The 24,760-nt window shown below is 48.3% G+C and overlaps 1 protein-coding gene across 1 annotated transcript in view; it reads left to right on the plus strand.

Annotated features, from left to right (window-relative positions):
* Positions 1-24,760, plus strand: part of plcb3 (phospholipase C, beta 3 (phosphatidylinositol-specific)) — a 50,725-nt gene that overhangs the window by 21,386 nt on the left and 4,579 nt on the right. Inside the window, exons 3-33 of the mRNA XM_064329117.1 lie at positions 1,394-1,462; positions 3,194-3,337; positions 3,903-3,982; positions 4,281-4,331; positions 4,499-4,571; positions 5,136-5,236; positions 5,908-6,074; positions 6,406-6,552; positions 7,407-7,564; positions 7,811-7,893; positions 8,290-8,374; positions 8,754-8,913; positions 9,809-9,907; positions 10,028-10,104; positions 10,766-10,862; positions 11,415-11,499; positions 11,702-11,826; positions 12,762-12,916; positions 13,702-13,863; positions 14,007-14,106; positions 14,239-14,343; positions 14,593-14,678; positions 15,196-15,322; positions 15,622-15,657; positions 16,550-16,659; positions 17,506-17,615; positions 19,905-20,064; positions 20,558-20,634; positions 22,849-22,938; positions 23,637-23,694; positions 24,071-24,157. Coding sequence (XP_064185187.1) covers positions 1,394-1,462; positions 3,194-3,337; positions 3,903-3,982; positions 4,281-4,331; positions 4,499-4,571; positions 5,136-5,236; positions 5,908-6,074; positions 6,406-6,552; positions 7,407-7,564; positions 7,811-7,893; positions 8,290-8,374; positions 8,754-8,913; positions 9,809-9,907; positions 10,028-10,104; positions 10,766-10,862; positions 11,415-11,499; positions 11,702-11,826; positions 12,762-12,916; positions 13,702-13,863; positions 14,007-14,106; positions 14,239-14,343; positions 14,593-14,678; positions 15,196-15,322; positions 15,622-15,657; positions 16,550-16,659; positions 17,506-17,615; positions 19,905-20,064; positions 20,558-20,634; positions 22,849-22,938; positions 23,637-23,694; positions 24,071-24,157 — 3,264 coding nt within the window. The remainder of the gene's footprint in view (positions 1-1,393; positions 1,463-3,193; positions 3,338-3,902; positions 3,983-4,280; positions 4,332-4,498; positions 4,572-5,135; positions 5,237-5,907; positions 6,075-6,405; positions 6,553-7,406; positions 7,565-7,810; positions 7,894-8,289; positions 8,375-8,753; positions 8,914-9,808; positions 9,908-10,027; positions 10,105-10,765; positions 10,863-11,414; positions 11,500-11,701; positions 11,827-12,761; positions 12,917-13,701; positions 13,864-14,006; positions 14,107-14,238; positions 14,344-14,592; positions 14,679-15,195; positions 15,323-15,621; positions 15,658-16,549; positions 16,660-17,505; positions 17,616-19,904; positions 20,065-20,557; positions 20,635-22,848; positions 22,939-23,636; positions 23,695-24,070; positions 24,158-24,760) is intronic.

The raw sequence follows: 24,760 nt of genomic DNA on the forward strand, positions 1-24,760 counted from the left end.
AGAGAGGTCTTTTAGGGGAGGAGTTTATCTACTCTGGATGTCCTCTGATTGGATGCTGGCATTTGTGAGTGACAGGCAGGTAATTGTATTCATCTGTCCTCTGAAGAGTTGACATTTCTTAATGAAAGGCTGACCTCGGGGATGAAATTAAACTGCCAAATCACTCGAAAAGAATTTTCTGAGCAGCAAACGGTCCCAGTGGCCCCCCGTTGCGGCGCATTTGTGCCTGAAAATAGACCTCAGAGGGAATAGGAGATCTTTGACATGCTTAGTCCTTGGGGGGTGGTCTTCCCAGTGTCGTTATCTTTCCCACCAATTGTATACAACGCCACTGAGAAATAGAGCTGAAGCTGCAGTTTCCAAGGCGAAGTATTTACAATCTTGCGTCATCATTGTTTACTATTGCATTTATGACCCCCCACCCACCCACCCACGCTGCAAAGAAATGGAACACCCTCTTCACTGTTGCTGAAGCCCTATGGGGGGAGGGGCTTTTGGTGGGGGGATGTGAACAAGGACGGTATTTTTAGCTCCCAAATTTTAAATATTTGTCCCAGTATTATGCATCGAATTGTCAGCGATAAGCCAGAGCACAGATGTCACTGGGCCACTGCTCTCAGAGGGCATTTTGGCGGGAGATGGAGTATTGGAAGAGATGAGATGAAAGTGTACTTTTGGGTAATAAAATTATAAATAGCCATCAGAAAAACAAGGAAGTTATTTTTATTTTAGCCATATCTGATTTTCTTGCTCTAACATTTTCCCCCTTTCTGGCCCTTTCTCCACCACCCAGCTTATCAGTTTCCACATGCTTTGTTGTCATAACATGATGGTGTTGACAAAGCAGTTGGTAAATAAAGTGACAGTTTACAGAAAAGCTGAAAACAACAAAACTGGAGTGCAATGGTTTGAATGATGGGGCTATTTGTGAAGCTGAGAATATTATCTCTTTCTCTCTCTCTCTCTTGCTGCCTCCTTCCCTCCCCACCTCTCTCTCTCTCCTTCCCTCCCTTGCTGCCTCCTTCCCTCTCTCTCTCTTTATCTCTATCTACCTCCCTCTCCCCCTCTGGAGACAGGAGAACTAGTGTTTGCCAGCATTCTGAAGATGATTGAGTGATGAATGGTCATGTGACCGTTTTGTAACTGTGTTGTATCGCGTAGTTCTGCTTTGATTTGTTCTGTTTGTTTGTTCCTTTGTTTTTGTCTTGTTTGTCTTGTTTGTTTTGATGTTTTTCCTGTGTGTGATTTGATCGCATCTGTTTTCTACTATCGGGGGCCTTGGGGCCTGGCTCGAGGGCTGATGGTACCAGATTGGCTGTATTGAACAGTAAAGGTTTTGTTGAAACTCAAAACTCTCTCTCTCTCTCTCTTTCTCTTTCTCTCTTTCTCTCAGGAGGTGGACATACTGGACATCAGTCTGATCAGGGACACCAGGACGGGGAAATTTGCGAAACTGGCGAGGGTAATGTTACCTTAATGGCGGGACGGCCCCGTCAGCGTCCGCGAGAAAGAAGCGGGACGCGGGACGTTTTAACGCCGCTCATTTCCTGAAAATAGTTCTTTTATCAGTCGGCCTGTTCTCTGAACCCATTTAGAACATTTGCCCTCAGAAAATGGCGTAGATTCACAGACCTGAGATTGAGGCCGAGATGTGAGAGCTCGTGGAGGCGGAGGAGCGGAGGGCCACGCTGCTGAAACCGGAGCTCTGACGCAACGCTGCGTTATTGGGGTCAGCGGGTGGCGTCCCGCTCAGTCCGCGGTCGTAAAATGGTGGTCGGGGGGGGTCAGGCTGTTCTCGGAGTTACCTGACTGAGGCAGATGGGGAGAGGTCGGACCCCATCGACGGCAGTCATTTTCCTCTGTCGATAATATAGCAGAAGTCGTCTGGGGATTATGATTGCCTGCTGCAGATATATAGATGTGACTCCACGTTGGGGTTGCCGGGACAACAGTTAAGGATAGCAGAGGTTACGTCCCCTCCCAGGTGTGCCTCGGCAAAGTGAAGGTAGCCGTCCCACTCCTTTACCCTCTTACACCCCCTCAGCGCAGGCCCTGGGGTTTGGGTCTCACACAGGAAGCTGCTGTTGTCCTCCGAAAGAGGTTCTCCGGCCACATTCCTCCCTCTGGAACGCGGGCTCTTAAACAAGCCGAGCGTTAAGCATTAGCAGCGCAGGCAGTCCTGGGTAATGGAGTCCTCTCAGAGCAAAAACGGCCCTGTCCTCATGACACGGGGGCTTGCGCTGCCAAAAAAACGACGAGCAGAGCACAATGCGCGGCAGTCAATTTTCTGGGAGCCCCGGAGCGGCGGGATGGGGGTCGCAGACTGCGAGACGTCTGGATTCGCCGCGGCTCGGTCCCGTTCCCGGCGCCTCGCTGCCGGGCGCGACCTTTTCCCCGGGCGTCTGCGAACAAAGGGGAGCGCCCAGGCGCTCGGCCCAGCCGCTCACACGAGCGGGAGGGGAACGCGCTCGAAGCGCAGGACCGCGCCAGCTGAAGATCCTCTCTCTCTACCCCGGGCGAGCTGCGCTCCGCTGAGGAGCGATGCGTTAGCGCTCAAATGTCACAGCGCGTGAAAGTTTAAACCGTGCCCAGCTTTTCGGTTGCATTATTCAGACTTTTTTTTTTTTTTTTTTTTCCCCTGGCGGCTCTTGCGAAGTCCCTTGCTCTGTGAAGTCCTCTCTCGCGGACGTCGGCCAAAATCGACCCCCCCTGCCCCCCGCGCTACCCGGGACCGCGTTAACGCGCTCGGTTCTCGTAAATCGACGCTCGGCGGCCGAAGACATCAGCCTCGCCGCTGATCTGGTTAGGCTGGAGAGGGATGTTCTCTATTACCCCGCGTAATCTTCCCGAACTCTCTCCGACCCACCTCGTTATCCGTCAAATTGGCACAAATTGTATTCCCTGGTAAACTAATATTCCTTTCTGTTGTCCTGGGTTGTTCTTTGAACAAGGTCTATGACAAAATATGAGTTCCTTTTACCATTTCAGGTATCTGTTCCCGGTCTGTGTTTGTTGTATTGGCTCTCTTTCTCTAGGAATAGGGTTCATGTGTTGTAGTGTAAAATGTGCTCAAGTGTCCAGCACTGTGTCTCTTTATTCCCCATGCCGTGATAATGTGGAATTTTGATGGATTGTAATGTAATTTGGGAATCTCAGTGTGGTAACATGGCAGATCTGTGTTCCTCCCCCTCAGGACCCACGGGTGCGGGATGTGGTGGGGGTCGGGAAGGGGGACGGGGGGTTCGTCGAGTCCCACATGGTCACGGTGGTCTATGGCTGTGACCTGGTCAACGTTTCCTTCCTCAACTTCCAGGCCCTGCAGGAGGACACTGCTAAGGTACCCTTGAACATCAAACCACCGCCCTCCCTCCTTCCATGCCCCCCCCCACCCATACACTATTCTCTTTTCCACTTTCTCTCTCCTTTGCTCTCTCTGCTTCTCTCTCCCTCCACCCCTTTTCCTGTTTAAAAACGATTTTTTTTTACTGTAGATGACAGCATTTAAGTGGTAGTTTGATAAATGCTCTGCTGAACTTCTTAAATAATAAAAGGGCCAGGAAGAAGTCAGAAGGGTCCACCCGGCCCACGTGCCTGGGCTGTCAGGGTCTCAGGGAAATGAACTGCGCACACACTCCCTCTGTGTGTGTGCGTGCGTGCGTGCGTGCGTGCGTGCGTGCGTGCGTGCGTGCGTGCGTGCGTGCGTGCGTGCGTGCGTGCGTGCGTGCGTGCGTGCGTGCGCGTATGTGTGCGTGCGTGCGTGCGTGCGTGCGTGCGTGCGCGCGTGCGTATGCGTGTGTGTGTATGTGTGTGTGTGTGTGTGTGTCAGTGCGGCTGCAGGGGCTCTATGCAGCTGCCGTAGCGTGGCTGTTGTGATCACTTCATGGGGCTGCTTGTGTTTCCAGGTCTGGACGGAGGAGCTTTTTAAACTGGCCACAAACATCCTGTCCCAGAATGCCTCCCGCGTCACCTTCCTTCTGAAAGCGTAAGTGAGGGTGTGGGTATTTGCATGCAACTGTGTGTGTGTGTGCGTGTGCGTGTGTGTGTGTGTCTGTGTTTGTGTGTGTGTGTGTTTTTGTGTGCGTGCGTGCATGGTGTGTGTGTGTGTGTGTGCATGCGTGTGGTGTGTGTGTGTGTGTGTGCGCGTATGTGTGGGGTGTGTGGGTGTGTGCACGTATGTGTGAGGTGTGTGTGTTTGTGCACTTGTGGTGGGTGTGTGTGTGTGTTTGCCATGTGTCTGGAGCGTGTTACTTCCATTTGAATGGCTTTCCATTTCCTCACAGATACACCAAGTTGAAGCTGCAGCTGGTTCAAGACAAAATTCCAGTGAAGAAGTGAGTACCCGGAGATGGGTCAGCGTACCTGACACCCTACTTCTGCATTTGTGCCTCAGTTCTTATACATAACGCACCACTTCTTTTTTTCTCTCTCTCTTTCATTTCTCATTCCCAATCCGTCTTGTCTATGCTTTCAATTTCTCTCTCTTCTCCCTCATTCTCAGTTTCCTGAAGATGTTCTCTGATAAGAAGCGTGTGGAGACAGCCTTGGAACAGTGTGGCCTAATCACCAATAAGGTAATCCATAACCCGCAGATAATCTGTAAGCGCTCTGCGGTGTGTGGGTAGCGCTTCCAGGATCCATAGAAAAGTAGCGCTCAACAGACCTGCCTGTGGAGAGGCGGGTCAAAGTTCCCTCTCCTGAACAATCACCCCTATCTAAATACAAACTCCACTCTCCATGCCCTGGAACACATACGCTATCACCTGGGAAACAGGACGGCCGCTCAGTCATTTTCAGTACTTGCTCGCTCCTTTGTTTTTTGTTATCGTATGGCGCCCTCTGCTGGTACGTTGTGAGTGAACAAGGAGGATATTAAATAAGAACGCTGAAAGCTTTACACGCAAATAATTTTAAATCTAAATTCCTCTGTTGGTTGCGCTGGCAGTGGTTAATGTGTTAGATTTTGTTTGACCAACATGCTGTCATCATGCCCCTCAGGCTCTCAGTTTTTTTGCCTTCGCACTTTTCCTCTTCCATTTTTTCTCTCTCTTCCATTCTCTCCTTTTCTCCCTCTCTCCTTTTGCTGGTCTCCCTCCCTCTCCCACTCTGTGTCCCTTTGTCCTGCCGCCCGTTCCCAGGCCGAGGTGGTCAAGCCGGAAGACCTGACCTGGGAGAAGTTCCAGACCTTTCTCACCACCCTGTGTCTGAGGCCCGAGATCGAGCGCATCTTTGTGGAGCTGTGAGTGAGGGAACGGGCTGCCGCCAGACACGCGCGTGCGGCGTGCGTGCGTGCGTGTGCGGCGTGTGCGGCCCGCACGCGTGCGAATACCCACGCGTATAATCTGTGTCCACTCGCGCTGGCTGCTTGTGTGTATGTGGAGTATGTGCCTGCTCTATAAGCATTATATGCATGTGCCACCTTCTCTGTCTTTATTCAGAAAGATGTGTAAGAATGTTATCGGATGCGTCAAACGCGGGTATCTGAGTGGCGAGGGGGAGCGTGTGTAGTCGTACGTTGTGCCACTGGAATTGGATTAATTTAGTGTTATCTCAGTTGTCTATGATATTTCAACTCAGTAGTTGTGTGAGAATTTCGCAGAGCCAGCAGGACGGTTGAAACTGTGCAGCATTGGGGCGGTAGCACTGTCTGTTTATCAAACCTCGCTGACTCCATCAACACTGTAAACACGGCCTGGTTTTCTTTGGGGGGTCTGATAAGGGGCGCCCTTCTGTAAGCAGTCATACGGATGCTAATCAGAAAGTGGATAATCGGTGTGGAATCACTCTAGTTTTCATACGATAACAGCGACCGCAGTAGAACAATGTCTCTCGGTTGCGTACTTCTGTGGCTGCGCTTCTCTCTCTAGCCCGCTCACGCCGGTGTTGCGTCTCTGTCTGCCCGTCCCTCAGCGGGTCCAAGGGGAAGCCCTTCCTGTCTCTGGATCAGATGCTGGACTTCCTCAACCGGCGCCAGCGAGACTCGCGGCTGAACGAGGTGCTGTACCCGCCGCTGAAGAAGGACCAGGTGCGCCAGCTGATGGAGCACTACGAGCCCAACGCCGCCCCGCTGGAGAGAGGTGGGGCCCCGCCTCTCGCCCGCCCGCTCGCTCCCCTCGTCCTCCGCGCGCTCGCCCTCGTCTTCTTCGCCTCTGTCCGCTGCTTCCTTTCCGCCCTCTCTCCTTCCTCTCGACCTTTCCCTCTCCTCACTTTCTCCGTGCTGCTGTCGTTCTCTGCGGCTTCTGCTCTCTCCTTCACCCTCTTCCTCACAGTTCCGTCTTTCGCTGTCCTCTCTCTGTCTCTCTTTCTCTCTCAAAGACCACGTACATTGGAGAAAATAAATAATAAAAATGGGTTTAAGGTAAGAAAGACAGGTAATATAACACGTGGCCTCTCTCCCTCTCTCTACAGACCAGATCCCTCTGTTGTGCTTCAGTCGGTATCTGGAAGGAGAGGACAACTCCATCGTTCCCCCAGAGAGGCTGGATATCATTGATGACATGACCCAGCCCCTCTCACACTACTTCATCAACTCCTCACACAACACGTACCTCACAGGTACTGAGGCTCTCTTTCCTTTCGCTCATCCCTGATTCCGTGGTGGCCACTTGCCTGAGCGGGGGCAGTGCCAGCATTGCACGGATGTGAAGCAGCTATCTAGCATTCCATCACATGAAGTGTGTTCCATTCATGTCTTCCTTTTTTGGATCGCCGGTAGTGTCTTTGTCCGTTATATTCAGTGCTTGTAGCATCATTTGTAATATACCGTAACATAAAATATTTCAATTTAATCTTTAGCTACCAGATTATTGGTGACGTAGACTTGATGATCATCGTGTGTACTGCAAGCCGGTGCTACTGTAATCCCACTGAGCTGCCTTCCGGGATTATAGTGCGTCGAAATCCACCGCATGCTTCCTGCCTCCCAGCAGGTCTCTTCAGCATTATCAATAATGAAAGATGACATTGTATTAGCTTATTCAAGCTATTCCATTTACACTAATGAATTAAATGTACATCATGTCTTTGTGGTTATTATCGCTCTTCTTTGGTCCTGGTGGGGCCTCCACTCTTATACTCTCTCAGAGGACGTAATGTGCTACCTACTCAGAACTTTGTTTCAAAAGATAGCGAATTAGATCAAGCACCCAGAGAGAAAGGCTGACTCTGCCAGCCATGGGACTGGATGCGAATAGGAGCAGTCTTCTTAATCAGTTTTACAAGGCACTTGTGGTTTTAATTAAGGGCTCCATGGCAACAGGTTGTCCGTGTGTGTGCGCACAGCACAGGGGACCAGGGGACAATGGAACACACGGGACAGAGTGCTGTAGCGAGGGATCCTAGTGGTTCTGTATCTGTGGCTGAGGACAGGATTGGCTGAAACTGACCTGGTGTCCCTGTTGCCCCCCCAGTGGGGCAGTTGACAGGGCTGTCGTCGGTGGAGATGTACAGGCAGGTGCTGCTGACGGGCTGCCGCTGCATAGAGCTGGACTGCTGGAAGGGCCGCCCCCCGGAGGAGGAGCCCTACATCACCCACGGCTTCACCATGACGACGGAAATCCCCTTCAAGGTGCTGAACAGCCCCCCCCTCCCCCCTCCTCCCCCATAGCCCCAGTCCATCTGTCCACCTGTAAACCACCTGCCCCCCCACCCCCCCCGCCTACGCCTTATCAGTGAAACTCACGGCAACTGCATGGCTACCCTGAGCCTCCCTTTTCTGTAAACGGGGTTTCCCATGATGCATTGCTCTTAATGTTAGCGCCGCGCTTTCTGAGCTGTGACCCTGACGCTGCGTCTCCATGGTCCCCATTGGCAGGAGGTGATCGAGGCCATCGCGGAGAGCGCCTTCAAGACTTCGCCGTACCCTCTCATCCTCTCCTTCGAGAACCACGTGGACTCGTGAGTACAGGAACTGGGACAAAGGTGCACTGGGAAAAGGTGCAGCGTGTGGGAGAGGAAGGAGGCGGTGTGATGCGCGTGTGTGCATCTCAGCGGGGATCTGTCCTTTCTCCTTAAAATGGATTTCACTTCTCATCCCTGCCCTTTCTTTCACTTTCACTTCTTCTACTTTTTCCCCTCGCTGTTCTGTCTGTCGCTCTGTGGGATTTGGTGTGGTCCTGTCAGATCTCATGTGGCAGTGCAGATCATCTCTTTATTTCACACTCCAGTGCTGCAGCACTATGAATTGAAGGATGATGCTGATAGATGATATATAAATCCTAAGATATCTCTAACATATAAAGTCTCTCTCTCCCTCTCTCTCTCTCTCCCTCTTTCTATCTTTCTATCCCATAGTGCCAAGCAGCAGGCAAAGATGGCGGAATACTGCCGCACCATATTTGGAGATGCCCTGCTCATTGAGCCTTTGGAGAAGTTCCCAGTAAGACTGACTGACCTCTCCCCGTCTTTTTACATGGTTTATACCTCTAACCCCCCTTTTTGCATGGTTTATACCACTAACCCCTTTTTTACATGATTTACCGTATGTCGCTAATCCCCTTTTACATGGTTTATACCTTATACCATTTTGATACATCATTTTCTGAGATACTGAGTGGTCTCATTTATGTCACAAAATAATGACCACTTATTTTTCCTCATCCACGCACCACTCACCCTGCAGTCGTGTGTTAGATTTCTCACACTTGTGAAATGACGTGCAGGTGTGACGTACAGGTGTGGCACTGCGGCATCCCACACTGTTCTCTGCCCCCTCTTATGATGCCCTGCCTCCCTCTCGTCTGTCTCGCCCGCCGTAGCTGGTGCCAGGCCACCCTCTGCCCTCGCCTCAGGACCTGCTGGGCAAGATCCTCATTAAGAACAAGAAGAAGCATCAGCACCGGGCGTCCGGCGCGGGCAGTGCCAGGCGCAGGACGGTCGACGGGGGCGACACCGCTGAGCACGCCTCCCCGAATAACGGTGACTCATTATGACGGCTGAAATATCAGCAGTATTTCTGTGCTCACGCGCGGCACACGCACACACTTACACACACACGTGTGTGCACACACCTACGCGCACAATGCTAAATGGTACTTGCGCATGTAATTGTTGATTAGGCTGGAAACATACTTGATTTAAATAGCGCGAGCGCGTGTGCAAGATCCTGCCATCGTTCAGCGCGTTCTTGGTGCCCGTCCTAAAAAATGAATGCTACACATCTGCAAGGAGCAGTACCCACGTAAACCGCTGGGGCAGTGTGCATTTTATGCCTAGTGACGTGACGGATGCTGGAAAGCCAGGAAGGATGGCGGAATCGTTTGAAGAGATCTGCCTCTAGTGGATAAACCTTTTAAACTTCCAGTCAGACAAAATGTAGGCCGGCGAGTATGTGAACAATGTCGCCCCCGGGGCGCGACCACTTCACGTGGCCTACACAAGAAAATTCAAGTGGAGTTTCCAGCCTTAGGCACACTGGAGGAGAGGGGTGAACATGTGCCAGAAAAAGGTCTAAATCCAGTTGATTTTTGGAAGTAATAGGCCCTGGAATCAGCTTGTGTGTGTCACAGTTTTTCTGTAAAAAATGGAAATGAAAGGATGGAGCTCCATTCACGCCTGTTTCTCAGGGAAAAACACCTCTGGACCAGTCACATAATTACTTTACATGGCCATAACCACCTTTCCTTGTTGCATGAGATTTCGTGAAAATGGGCCAAATTTGATTATAAAAAATTGTGAACATACAGCACAAAGTTTAGCTCATGGCTTATGTAGTGTGTGTGTGTGTGTGTAGCTGTGTGGAGAGTGTGGTAAAGCAGTTAGACAAAGCTCTTTCATTGTTTGAATAATGCATACTCTGTGGTGTTGTTCCCAGATTGCCCACTGAATGATGGGGAGATGGGCCAGGTGATGTCTAATGGGGAGGATAAGCTGACGGAAAGGATGTTCAAAGATGGACCTCGCAAGTCTATCGGTCAGTAGCAGTGCATCTTGTGCTCTGTAATGAGGAGTGAAGGGGGGGGGGAAGGATTTCCTGAAGGATTTCCAGGCTGTTTTCCGAAAAAGACGACATGCCCTTCCATTTCATTTGCAGATCGAGGGGATGGTGAGAGCGAGGATGAGGAAGAGGAAGAGCCAGTGACAGAACCCAAGAAGCCCAACAGTGATGAGGTTGGCCCTCTTTCTAGTGTCTCTGCTTTGCAGTTGAGAAGGGTTTTTGCTAACAGGGATTTACACTTCCAGGCAAAAGCTGTAGTACACTTTACTTTGGTTTTAGTGCTCTGTTTTTAGTGAACTTTAAGCACTTTAGCTACTGTAAATGGTTTCAAGTGGCTCAAGGTAAGAAATGAACAGTCAGAAGTTAAAAAGAATCTTTTACTTCACAGTATAGTGACCTCATAAAAAAGCCTTGGTCTTCATGAAAAAGTAATGTTTTGCTAATTAAACAGGTGAACAAATTACTTCTATTTTGCAACAAGAGAAGTAAAGTAGAGCTCGTTTGGGCTGAATTAGACAGAAAGGTCAAGGAGAGGCGACATCTGTGGGAACTTCTACAGCAGTGTTGGGTGTGGACTTTCTGAACCACATGACTGCCCTTGTAGAAAAAAATTGCATGAACATGCTCAGCAGGTATTACTGCAAAAACTATTTACTATGAATCTCAGATTTGGATAATTTTATCAGTGATTGCTTGAAAATTGGGGTTAAAACTTTTGATCGGTACTGTATGCTATTGTAAATATCACCAAAGCCTAGAAGGTTCTGATACACTGGAGATGCCGCCGCGGTAAGACGATGTTGTATCTGTAACAAAGCTATGAATCCATCTCAGGGCACAGCTAGCAGTGAGGTGAACGCCACTGAGGAGATGTCCTACCTGGTGAACTACGTTGAGCCCGTCAAATTCAAGAGCTTCGAGGTGTCCCGCAGTGAGTAACTTAACTGTGTACCCCCAAACTATACATCACCTTGCCCCTGACTGGTGTGTGTGTGTGTGTGTGTGTGTGTGTGTGTGTGTGTGTCGTGTTGTGTTGTGGTTGGTGTGGTGTTTGTGTGTGTGTGTGTTGTGTGTGTGCTAGTGGTGCGTGCTGTGTGCCTGCGTGCGTGGTCGTTATGTCTGCATGCATGTATGAGTTTCGCAAGGAGAGTATTTTTATGTGTATGCATGCGTGCATTTGATAATCATTAACCACGAATGACAGCATTTCTGAGTAATTAAATAAAAGCCTGCCGTTAAACCTAATGACCTGTGTCTACCTCCATATTTTCACATCTTCTCTTTAGAATGACATTTGAGTCACTTTGCATTAAGGGTGATATTTATCAGGGACCATGGAGAAATATTCATACGATGCAAGATCATATCAAAAATAACTCTCAGGGTCTGTCATTGTTGAAGGAAAATGATTTTATGTTGTCCTGTCATACTGTGTGTATCTGAAAATGCATATTATTTCTCTTTCTCTCTCCTTCCCCAACAGAGAGGAACAAGTACTATGAGATGTCCTCTTTAGTAGAAACGAAAGGCATGGACATTCTGAAAGGTTCCCCCATCGAGTTTGTGGAGTATCCTGGAATGTCTTAAATGTGTGTGGAACTGTGAAGCACATTCTGATGTGCGGTTAGCATTACGCAGTGCTGACTGTTAAAGTTTTATATTTTCTAAGTGAGTGAGTTTGTGTGCATACTGTGTGTGTTGCCGTGTGTTTGTTGGGATGTCGGTGTGTTTTATTGGTTACGGGTGGTTTCCTTAGCCGTTTGCGTACAGATACAATAAGAAGCAGTTGAGTCGTATTTACCCCAGGGGCACCAGGGTGGATTCTTCAAACTACATGCCCCAGATCTTCTGGAATGTTGGCTGTCAGATGGTGGCGCTGAACTTCCAAACCCTTGGTCAGTACCACTCTTGTGCTACGTGCGTATTTTGGGTGTCCTCTCAGACGCACTGTATTCATGGACTCACATGCAGAATATTTTCTTGCTTTAGGCCACAAACTCCCGAATGTCCCTGTGCCAGCCATTATAAATTGCTGCTTGCTGTCAGTGTGCACGATCTGACAGGTCAGGGATCTGTTTGAGCTCTGAACGATTGCATTAGGTTGCGGTGATTCTATGCCCGTCCATAGTGATTAGAATCATAAACAAGCGAGCGACAGTCCGCCTGTTGATAAATATTCATTACCATCTGCTTGCACTGGAACTCCTTAGTTTAGCATGGAGGCTGACATCTCATTACTACTGGTATTGTATCACAGATACAGCTGTGGCAGACCGAACCTGAAATAAAAGCATCCACACATGGGTAGTTTGTGCAATTAAACCAGATCCACTAGGTGCCAGATGAGCAGCTTGGAAAAGGCGTCCACCACAGTGAATCCACAGCCTCAGTATAAATTCATTTGTTCAACCAATCTTGTTTTAAAACAAAATTTAACCATGCCATTTATTTTCTTGTTTCTTTCTGGCACTTTCTTTGTTTTATTTTTTTAAAGTTCATAGCGCAATTGGGCACTTGAAAAAAATGCTGTAGATTTTAAATTTTATTTATTTTTTTACTCCATTGTAAACAAAACCGAGGGACATAAAACAAAATGACTGTTTTGTCATCACTAGCTAGCCATAACATCTACCACAGATTTTGTTGTTGCTTCTTTGAAGTTGCTTGCATAACACCTTTCTGTCACCAAGTGTTTTTGGACATGCTGCGTAGGTGCAAATACACTATATAGTGGCCTAAAGGGTGCGGTCCTCTGAAGTGATGTTTGACCTGTGAACCGCCCTCATTCACACCGATGATGTCACTCATAGTGTCTCTCCGTCTCTTTTAGACCTGCCGATGCAGCTCAATATGGGCGTGTTTGAGTACAACGGCCACAGCGGCTACCTCCTCAAGCCGGAGTTCATGAGACGCACAGACAAACACTTTGACCCCTTCACCGAGAACATTGTGGATGGCATCGTTGCCAACACAATCAAGATCAAGGTAGGTTTTTTTGAGTGTGTGTGTGTGTGTGTGTGTGTGTGTGTGCACGTGCTGCATGTGGCAGGGACAGGACAGGACAGGACAGGACAGCAAGACAGAACAGGACGGCAGACAGGGACAGGGAAGCGGGACAGACAGAGACAAGCAGAACAGGACAGAGACAGAGACAGAGACAAGAGACAGAGGACAAAGCAGGGACAGCTGGACAGGACAGAAGGACAGGACAGGATAGAGACAGGAAGAGACAGGCAGACAGAGACAGAGACAGAGACAGAGACAGAGACAGAGACAGAGACAGAGACAGAGACAGAGACAGAGACAGAGACAGAGACAGAGACAGAGACAGAACCTCCTAGTGCTAGTCCCAATGGCAGAATTTAAGGTCTTGCCTCTTTTCCTGAGTCATAATCACACAGTATAACAACAGTTATATTCCTAGTGGAAGCTAGAGTTGCTTATGAGTTTCATGAAAACTTAATGTAGGCACTAAGCAGCTCTGTGATCCCACTCCCTGAAGATCAGTTCTTCTGCCTTAAGACAGAACATTGCCTTTGCATGATGATGTTACAGTGATTGTGAAACATTTTGTTGCAGCAAGAACATTACCTTGAACTAAGCCATTTTGAGTCAAGTTAAACCTCAAGCAGTCCAACTGGTGAATCAAGTCATGTCTCAGTCCTGTCCTGTGTGTGTGTGTGTGTGTGTGTGTGTGTGTGTGTGTGTGTGTGTGTGTATTTGCCTCTCCCCGTGTGTAGGTGTGTAATCAGATGTGTGTCCCTCCTCAGGTGATCTCGGGCCAGTTTCTCAGCGATAAGAAGGTGGGGGTGTATGTGGAAGTGGACATGTTTGGTCTGCCTGTTGACACCAAGAGGAAATTCCGCACCAAGACCTCTGCCAACAACTCGCTGGACCCCGTGTGGGACGACGAGACCTGCGTCTTCAACAAGGTACCGCCTCCGTGACGGGGCTCTGTCAGAGCAGGATCATGGGGCTCTGCGCCTCCTCCCTCGTCCTCTACTTCATTTCTCCTCTCCTCCTCCCCCACTGCTCCCCCCCACACCCCCGTCTCTCCTCCTCTCCCTCCCTCCAGGTGGTGCTGCCGACTCTGGCCTCCCTGAGAGTGGCCGTGTTTGAAGAAAACGGCAAATTCATCGGCCATCGCATCCTGCCCGTCTCCGCCATCCGACCAGGTGGGCACCAACGTTCGCGGCTTTTGACTGCAGCTTTGGCTACGGCATTGACAAGGATCCCGGACCGCTGCCATTTTGGCTCCAGGTTTTCCTCTGCCTCCTGTGTTGTGACTGTGTGTTTGTGCATTTAAGGTTATCACTACATCTGCCTGAAGAATGAGCTGAACCAGCCCCTCTTGCTGCCCTCCCTGCTGGTGTACACGGAGGTCCAGGACTACATCCCCAACGAGCACCAGGGTGAGATTTCACTGCCCTTCTCTCACTCTTCGTGCCATTACCTGACTTGGATGCATGTGGACCGAATTTAATGATCGATCCATATCAGTTTAACAGCTAACTGATGATAACTGTCCCAGCTAACCAATTAGCAAATTTGAGCCAAGAGCACATCCCTAGTAAATTGTGTGGACTAGTGTGGTTTTTTTTATGAATGTGTCCCTCCAGTAGTGTGGCTCATCGGTGCTGTTTTGTCCTTGTGTGTGGCAGAGTGTGTTGAGGCCCTGATTAACCCTATCAAACACCTGGACCAGAGAGAGAGGCAGCTGGCTGCACTAATGGAGGACAACAACGAGGTCAGAAGAGTGTGTGTGTGTGTGTGTGTGTGTATATGCCCGCGCGCGCGTGTGTGTGTGTGTATGCCCGCGTGTGTGTGTATGCCCGCGTGTGTGTGTCTGCCCATGTTTGTGTGTGTGTGTATGCCCGCATGTGTGTGTGCTGCTCGTGTTGTGTGGTGTTGGTTTTATGTCCGCTGTGTGTGGTGTGTGGTGGTGATGGTGTGTGAGACCAGCGATGATAAAGTAGTGGTGTGTAACAGTGTGGCGGTGTAGGTGAATTGAAAAGGCCTTGTCATAACCATGTTACTCTGTCTGTGTGTGGTGTGTGTGTGTGTGTGTGTGTGTGTGTGTATGTGTGCGTATGTGTATGTGTGTGGTGCGTGTATATGCGTGTGTGTAACAGTGTGGCGGTGTAGGTGAATTGAAAAGGCCTTGTCATAACCATGTTACTCTGTCTGTGTGTGTGTGTGTATGTGTATGTGTGTGGTGTGTGTATGTGTGTGTGTGTAACACTCATTTTGTTGTTGTTGTGAAGCGTGTGCAGGAGAAGCCAGAAGAAAAGGAGAAAACGGATGTGTACCCACAATCTGACAGAGATTTTTCGCTGCCCACCCCCCCACTCCCTGTGCCTGTCCCTGATGTTCTCAGCCCCCCAGGACCGGGTATTTCACTCACTCTCTACTCTCTACGCTACCACATGCACACGCATGCAGACACGCTCAAACTACTCTTCTCCCTCTCACTCACACACTCACTCGAACTCTCTCTGTGCCATTAATTTTTATTGCTGGGAATTATTTTCATTTCATCCGGTGATGATGTGTGTGTGTATTTTGCTGTGATGTTTATGTGTATTGAGCTGTGATCTTTGTGTACCCCGTGCAGTGATGTTTGTGGGTATTGATCAGTGATGTCGGTGTATATTATGGAGTAATTATGTGAACTGTGTGACATTTATCAGGACTGAAAGAAGACCTGATTGCGGCAGTATTAGCAGGTAAGGTCATCCATCAGCTGTTCATTAAATGTCAATCGGGGCGTCACATGGTCTAATGAGTCCCTTTTTACTCCTAGGACACTGTCCCCATTAATAAACTGCAGAGGCAGCAGCTTAATACTGCCATTTGTGTCTGTCATTTATCTAGCCAGTATCACTATCCATCTGTGAAATGGGCCATCTTTCACTTACTCCCTCACCCTTTTCTGTTTTCTCTCTCTTTCTCTCTCTCTCTCTCTCTCTCTCTCTTTCTCTCAGTCAGTCAGTCAGTCGGTTTCAGTTTAATTTAAATTGATGGTTTTTGCATGTGTGTGCCAAAGTCATATTTGTGTCCTTAACAGAGTGGCATTCTTTAGGAAATTATGGGCAGGATTGTGTTGTTTTTGTATAAAGTAGGTTTCTTGTAGTTCCTGCGCTTTTCATGTTTTGTGGAGAAGTGGAGCTCTATCGCGACCTTTTTGAGTGCAGTATAAGCGTAGCCTGTCCTCTCTGGCCTCTTTCCATGATTATGCTGTGCTCACTGAACCTGTACTTCGTCAAGGACTTTTTGAAACACAAGAGACCGCATTAACTCAGATAAACTCCCTGGATACCAAAGCTTCAAAATAGCCTGAAAACAGCTTAGGCCTGAGTGTCTGTGTGCGCATGCATTTTGGAATGCGTGGAAGTGATAATGAATTAATTTCAACCGTTGCAGTCGGTTTTCAAGGTCTGCTGAGCTCATCTGAAACGTGGGTTGTTAATAATATGGTAGATCTGGTGCTTGATGATGAGATGATTGGGTGGTTGTCATGGCTTGCAGGAATGTAAAATAGACAATGGGAATGGAACACTGCTTCGTATAATGAGAAAGTAACAGTTTGCTAAACTGAAAAATCTCCCTGTACGTCAGACATCCAGCCTCAGTCGATAGAGGAGCTCAAACAGCAGAAGGCCTACCTGAAGCTGCTGAAGAAACAGTGCAAGGAGCTGAAGGAGCTCCGTAAGAAGCACCTGAGGAAGGTCAGTGGCATACACTCGCATACACATTCAGTTCATATCACTCGCGTAAGTGCATGCAAACACATATGCATCAGGGTATGTCGAAGTCCAGGGTACGGTTGCACCAGATTTTCATAAGTTCTCCCTTAAGCTGGAACGTAAAGCTCACTCTGCAGGCTTAGTAGCTACGAGTTGGTTTGCAACTAGACAGCTAATAAATCCAGTTGTACCGTGTGTCCTTAACAAAAAAACGTAGTTCGCCGTAAGCTCTTCGTTAAGCATTGTGCAATCACACAAAATGATGTCGCTGTTGATTCCTCCAGTCGCTGAACTCCTATGATATGCAATGGACATAACGACTTGCTTCTACTGCCGAAGTTACAACAACCAATATGGCTTCCAGCACAGTAGATTTCAAGCAGTATTTCAGCATGTTCTAACCGGTCCGCCATTGCAGCGTTATTGATTACGCCGTTATTTCTGGTCAATGGATGTCGTGAATATTTAGTTTATACAAAGGGCTACGCTCAAACTGTGTTGTGTGGTGCAGCATGTTTTATTGTAGGAGTGCACAAGTTTGTAATGTAGGGATTTTCATTGCCGCTGTGCTTAGTTCTTACTTACGCACAGCTAGTGCAGCTAGCCCCTGGAGTCTAGAGATTGAATTCCGTGTAGCACACAAACTATTGTTTTTTTGTTTGTTTGTTTTCTTATTGGCCTCGTTTGATGCTGTCAGATACAGCACAATAGTGTCCGTTGCCTTCCTGTTTCAGCCTGTATGTGAATGGGGAGGACACGTGCTCTTCACAGGTCTTGCTGTAGGTTTTTTTTTCGCGATCTGACGGTTGAATTGAACGTGTGCTCCAGATCTGGTCCATGAGCAAAGAGCAGCGCAGCCACAGCAGCCAGCTGCACTCGGACACGCAGAGGAGACGCAGCCAGATGGAGAAGAAACTCAAGAGCAGCCTCAAGAAGAAGTAAGAGAGAGTCGGGGATTTGAAAGGGACGCGTACCGGGATTCAGTACGGGATCTGGATCGGTATACAGGGTGGGAGGGGTTAGGCTGTTTGTTTTTGCGGCGTGTGTGTGTGCATGTGTCTGTTTCTGGGGTGCTTACGTGCATGTGTGTGTGTGTGTGTGTGAGAGGTAGCTGTCTTCAGATGACACTCATTTAGTTCAGTGCAGTTTATTAACTGAGTATTGATGATTGAATAAAATGTGCTCTTGCTCTCTTGAGCACATCTCTTGCTGTCCATTAACTGCATTGCAGGAATTGCCTGCTTAGGACGTCTATCTCTTTGACTGTGTTGGTGGGTAAGCAGTGTTGCTGAATCAGCCAGAAACACTCTGGAGCAATCAGAGGTTTTGAATGTATTAACTGGACAGGATCTTCAGACATCCCCAGCCTTCCCTGTGTCTTTGGTGTATTCAGACACTGGCTTTGCGCCTCCAGGTTGTCCTGGATCAGAATTTGTTTCAAAGCCCCCCTTACATAGCACGTCTCCCCTGGGAAAAACCTGAACCCAAAAATCCCACAATGTGTTGCTCATAGACAAAGGCCTCAGCTTTTTTGATTTGCAAATAACTAAAAAAAGCAAACAATTTTCAAATGGGAACCAAATGAACACTTTTATTTGCATTTGTAGATCTTTTTTTTCCAATGGCAGTTCCCTTTAAGGGAACAAGGGCCCCCCCTGACTGGGAGCTTGAAGCATTGCATTGTGAGGGTGCTCACACTATGCACTGCTACTGCTCTGAAGGATGGAGGACTTCCTGTTCTGTGCCGGAGCAGGTGGCCTTCAGTCCAGCTGTGAATGGCCTTTCTCACAGCCGGCTTTCCCTGCCAGTCTGGGTCAGCTGCAGCTTTGCTTTTTCCTTTTTATTTTTATTTTTTTACTTCTTTCTTCCCTAGCTGACTTATTCTGAGAGACTTGCAATGCAAGCACAACTGTGAAGGTCAAGGGTCAAAGTGCAGTACTTCTCTAGAGGGGGAAAATGTGTGGGCCCAAGAGAGACAGCAAGTGCAAGTTGTGCAGGCTCCATTGACAAATTGTCAATTACCCTACTGAACATTATAAAGTCAGTTATGCAAACAAGAAAAAAACTACCCCAATGAGCATTAGGCTACATTAAACGAACATCAGCCCAGAACTGCAAGCTCTGAAAACAAAAAAAGGTTATGTCTAATTAGGAGTTATGGCTAGGGAAAAGTGCTGTCAACAGTCAGGTTCGAGGAGCCCAGGTGCTGTCTGAAGAGGTGGGTTTCAGCCTGGGAGGTCTCAAGATGGCTGACGTCCCTGCTTTTTTGACGGCCTCAGTGAGCCGGTTCCTCCACTGAGGGGTCAGAACAGACGGAAGTGCAGCTTTGTGTGGACGTGTCCCCCACCTCCTCCAGGCCTTTCTGTGGTCCTGCCGGCTGGCTGTAGCTGGTGTTCTGTGCCTTTCTTACTACGATGTTTGTCTCTTCTCGTTATTTGTCCTTGCTCGTGGTCAGTTCGCCCCTCCTCCAGCTGTCTCCCCATGCTACCTCTGCATGGTTCCACATCTGAGTCCTCACAACCTTGCTCTAGGTCACCACCATATGTGATGTGCAGCGGGGGGGTACAGCTTTCAGCTAATCATTACGAGGTGGGGTTTCAGAATAATTGACACCAGCTCAAGTTACCAAAAAATTGCAACGAAATTCAATGAAAATGGAGTATGGCCAGCTCTGTCCAGGTCATTGTGAACATGTTTTTTCCTGACTGCCGCTAATGGTGAAGCGATCATAAGGTTGTGTGTCTCAATCCAACTTATTCCAGTGATGACATACGTACAGTATGTTTAGCATTTCAGTGTGTGTGTGTCATTGCATTCTGTTTGGCTGTGTATCCGTGGTGACTTTCATGCGTGTGTGTGTATTTTGAGTGTATTTTTTGTGTGTGCTAGTGCCTGTATAGTGTATAGTGTGTATGTTTGTGTGCGTAAGTTGCATGCCTTATGTGCATAGAGAGCTCTCTTTGTGTGTTGCGTGTGTATAATGAGCTCTCTGCCTGTGTTGTGTGTATGGAGAGCTCTGTGCCTGTGCTGTATGTGTTGTGTATATAGAGAGTTCTCTGCCTGTGCTGCATGTGTTGTATGTATAGAGAGCTCTGTACCTGTGTTGTGTGTGTTGTGTGTATAGAGAGCTCTGTGCCTGTGTTGTGTGTGTATAGAGAGCTCTGTGCCTGTGTTGTGTGTATAGAGAGTTGTTATACACATTGTAACTGATGCTCTGCGCTCTGCAGCGAGCCCCAGGAGCCGATGCAGAAGCAGCTGTCTGCGCTGGACGTGGAGCTGGAGAAGCAGACGGTGAAGCTCAGAGAGTGGCAGATGCAGGAGCTGCTGAAGCTCAGGCAGTCACAGCACCAGCTAGAGAGAGAGAAGAAGAAGGCGCACCTGAAAGAGGTATCTACCTGCTGCAGTTCTCTCCTCCTCCCTGTCTGCCCATCTGTCTGTCTGTCTGTCTGTCTGCCTGCCTGCCTGTCTGTCTGTCTGTCTGTCTCCTCTCTGTCTGCCTGTCTGTCTGCCTGCCTGCCTGCGTGTCTGTCTGTCTCTGTCTGTCTGTCTGTCTGCGTGTTTGCCTGTCTGTCTGTCTGTCTGTCTGTCTGTCTGTCTGTCTGTCTGCGTGTCTGTCTGTCTGTCTGCCTGCCTGTCTATCTGTCTGTCTGCCTGCCTGCGTGTCTGTCTGTCTCTGTCTGTCTGTCTGTCTGTCTGTCTGTCTGTCTCGTGTTTGCCTGCCTGTCTGTCTGTCTGTCTGTCTGTCTGTCTATCTGTCTGTCTGTCTGTCTGTCTGCGTGTCTGTCTGTCTGTCTGCCTGCCTGTCTATCTGTCTGTCTGTCTGTCTGCCCGTCTGTCTGTCTCCTCTCTGTGTGCTGCTCTGACTCGCTGTGTGTTTCAGTCCTCCCAGAAGCTGCAGGAGACGGCACAGGAGTGTCAGCAGGCCCAGCTGAAGAAACTCAAGGACATCTGTGAGAAGTATGAACATTTCCTCATTTGTGTGTGTGTGTGTGTGTGTGTGTGTGTGTGTGCGTGCGTGTGCATGCGTTTTGGAGCTTTTTATAGAATGTAATCTCCAGATAAACTAATAAAATAATAAAATCTGGAACAGAATTGTTTTTCATGGACACCGCAAGCCTGCCCAGGTATTCATGATTAATGGTAAATAATCATGATAAATGAAGGCATTTTATCTATGTTTTAGATTATTAGTACCATTTGGGTAAAAAAAAGAACGTGCAAATACATACTGAAAGCATGTATGCTTGCATCTCTCACTGATAGGGAAATTGAACCAGATGCAATGCTGTCTTCTATGTACTGAAGGGTGCACATGAGGCAGACTGCAGTAAGCTGTATACACTGGCTGGGACAGAGCAGAGAACGTCAGCCACACCCACTACTCCTGATGTAAACCATGCTGGTCTGTCACCCAGACTGTGACAGATGTCTGCAACTTGCGACAAATTGCACATAAACAGAATTTCTTTTTTTTGTTTGAGGGTTACAGCAATTTGAGTTGTGTTCAGCGACTCAGTTCATATTCTTGCTGGCCCTTCCACCTTAAAATACCAAGAATAAACTAAGATACATTTTTTTTTAATTTAATTTGATAATGATAGTTTATTCAACCTCTTAGTCATTTTTATTTATGAAGGCTACCAAGAGCCTGTTCTTATGGAAATGTGCTGTAGAGGTGGTGAGAGTTGCCACAAAGCAGTGAGCCGGCGTGCGTGCCCTCCTGCTCGACTTGAATAGAGCTTAATTATAGCTGACGGGCCGAGTGGTTAATCTAAATCGAGAGGCCAGGTAGACTTGTATACAATATTTAAATGGAGGTGTGATTTGCAAATGTCCGCCACCAGCAGCAGGGGTCCGCGGGTTTCTGAAAGGCGCGTTAGGCGAGGGGAAAACAAGCGCTCCCTCCAATTACACCGCATACGTCAGACACTAAAGGGAGCGATTAAGGCACCGGCAAAGTGGCCGCGCTCTCGGCCGGCTCCGGCATCGCAAACCGACGTTTCCTGTTTCGTACACGCTCGCTGTTTAACTTCGCTGTTCCGCCAGGCGGTCCTCGGATTCTAGTGCCACTGTGCTACGCTCAGTCTTCTACGGAGCGTAGCACAGTGGGTAAGGAACTGGGCTTGTAACTGAAAGGTCGCAGGTTCGATTCCCGGGTAAGGACCCTGCCATTGTACCCTTGAGCAAGATACTTAACCGAAATTGCTTCAGTATATATCCAGCTGTATTAATGGATACAATATAAAAATGCTATGTAAAAGTTGTGTAAGTCGCTCTGGATAAGAGCGTCTGCTAAATGCCTGTAATGTAAATGTAATGTAATGTAGTGCGATGTGAAGCGTGCACTTTTAGTAAAGTCAGACCGCTAGCTTTCGACAGTCAGAGGGGGAAAAAAACACACACACCTTGCCCTTGCTGCAGTGTCTGGAGGAACACATTCCGCTCTGCTGGCTGTCGGTTAACCTTGATTAGCCATTATGATTCACTCACTGGTGAAGCAGAAGCCTACACCTTGGTAGCGCTCTTCAGAGGTTATTATTTCAATTAGAGTCCATTCCTGTGGTTTAACCCAAGGACCTGAGATTTCTGGGTTGGATGTGCATATTCAAGTGTCTCCATTTTCATCCCTGTATCTGACTGCCTCCGTGGCTGATGTATTCACAGACCTCATAGTGTTGGAATTAAACATTAAGTCTCGCTGGATGAATCTCATCACCTCCCTCTTGCACCCTCTAATTTTTGCTTCCCCGTGGGTGAGATGACAACATATCACAATCTTTGCAAGTAAAAGTTTTCTTCAAAAAGCTGCTTGCAGCAACTCTAGTGCTAGCAACATTCAGAGACATGAAGAAAATCAGTGCTTTTTTTAGGAAGGGAGTAAGTGAGTGTTAAGTGCCTACATCACATGAGCTGTTGTGGGCTAGTGCTAGGGGGAAGATGAAGAGTGGGAAGATCGATCTCTTTCCCTCTTGTCCTGTCACTCAGTCATACTGTGCTTTTGACATTTTTACACAAGTGAGCAAGGTTTTCTCAGCGAAATGCTTGGTAGCTATGTTCCACCGCTTTGTTTTTATTTTTGTTTTTTTGATTGACGTGTATGTACGTGTGTGAGATTTTTATTTATTTATTGCCCCTGGTTAATTTCTCCCTCTGCCCGTTCCCCCTCTGTAGGGAGAAGAAGGAACTGCAGAAGATGCTGGACAGGAAACGGCACAACAGCATCAGCGAGGCCAAGAACAGGGAGCGGGAGAAGGTCGAGGCGTGAGTTTGCCCTGTCCACAACCCGCGCTGAGAGTAGGGTGGTGTACAGCACTGAATCAAATCAGATCAGTTTATATATATATATATATATATATATATATAGTGCTTTTTTATAGAAAAGTGTTCACAAAGACGCTTTACAGAGTAGCAGAAAAAGGGCAGAACCAGGCCAACCCTCAAATAGCAAGCACAGGGTTAAAAAAAACTCCCTGATGGGAAGAAATCTCAGGTGGAACCCGGCTGTGGAGGGGGAGAGCCCATCCTCCACTGACCGGCCTGGTGTGAAGCAGCAGTAGAATGGATGTAACAAATGGAGTAAGGGATCTATCACAGCAAATAAAACGGGTTGAGCAGGTTACAGTTGAGGTAATAAACCAGCTGGAACAGTATAAGTCCAAATGAATGGTGATAAATCTGGAGCTCTAGGCTGCGTCAAGGCTTGTAGAGCTGTAGTTTCTGAGTGAGAGAGGCACTTGATGCAGACAAATGAGAGGGTTGAAACATTTTGAAGTGGAGTTCAAAATCCCACCACCCTTTCTTCTTTCTTGCCACCCTCATCTCAATGATTCTTGTATTAACCCCTCTTCTTATTGTGTGCACTCTCCCCCTCTCTCCTCATCTCTCTCTTCACCTTCTCTCTCCCTCTCTCCTTTCTCTGTCTTTCCTCTCTCTCTCATTTTCTCTCTCTCCCCCTCCAGGGAGCTGAATGAGATCAACAGGAAGCACATTGCCGAGTCGGTCTCCTCCATTCGCAAAGTGAGTTTCTTAAAGTCCCTCGCTCCTCTGAGCCTTCTCTTCCTGCCTGGGAATGCTGCTGGTGTCTGTGCACCTGTAAACATGAGTCTCAGTGCTCTGCAGCCTCACACACACACTCATGCACATGCACTTATGCACATGCACACACACACACATGCGCACACACACACACACACACACACACACACACACATACACACGCACACACACAGATGCGCACGAGCACACACACACATACACTTACATGCACAAGGACACACACACACACACACACACACACACACACACACACACTCACATTCTGTCTGTGATCTCCCTGCATCTGTCCGCCCCCCGTCTGCCTGTCCATCTGTTCATCTCTCTGTCCGTCCTCCAGCTGGAGGTGGCTCAGAAGCAGAGGCAGGAGAAGCTGGCCGTGCGGCACCACGAGATCCTGCAGCGCATCGAGGAAGATCTTCCACTGGTCAGTACCCCCCCCCCCCCACCCCTCCTCTTCATCGCCTCTGAACTGCTGCCCTTCAGGACAGTGAGTTAAAATATAAAGGGTCTGACAATGACTCCCAAACTGCCGCGGTCACCATCGTTAAGTCTGGTGCGGGTTTAAGGGTTGAAATATTGTACAGGATATGGGCCTATCGCTAATATTTATTTACGCATCAACGTCTTTTTCTGAATGTGTCTGTAGTCATTGCTAATACAACGGGTGCCATGGGTAGTTAAGGACCTTGTGTTCCAAGAACTACTTAAAAGTGTTGGCTACTTGCCAGTTATTCCTTTTGAAGTCTGGCTGTGTTGGTCTCAGGCGATTGACTTAATAAGCCACTGTGTATTTAGTATGGAGAAAACCAGCCTGTTGCTCACTCTGACCCTTGCAAAGAATATGGGGTCTTATTCTAAAGCACAGTCTACGGTCTGCTGGTCTCATCTGTGCTGAGGTAATTACCACACATGCTGCCCATTTGGCCAGTAGGCAACTTACTGACCATGGGACCAGGCACTAGATTGGAATTTAAAATTTAACCCGAAGCAAATAATTTCCCCACACCAATCACCCACACTCACCTTG

Source organism: Anguilla rostrata, chromosome 3 (genome assembly GCF_018555375.3).
Source record: "Anguilla rostrata isolate EN2019 chromosome 3, ASM1855537v3, whole genome shotgun sequence".
Taxonomy (NCBI): domain Eukaryota; kingdom Metazoa; phylum Chordata; class Actinopteri; order Anguilliformes; family Anguillidae; genus Anguilla; species Anguilla rostrata.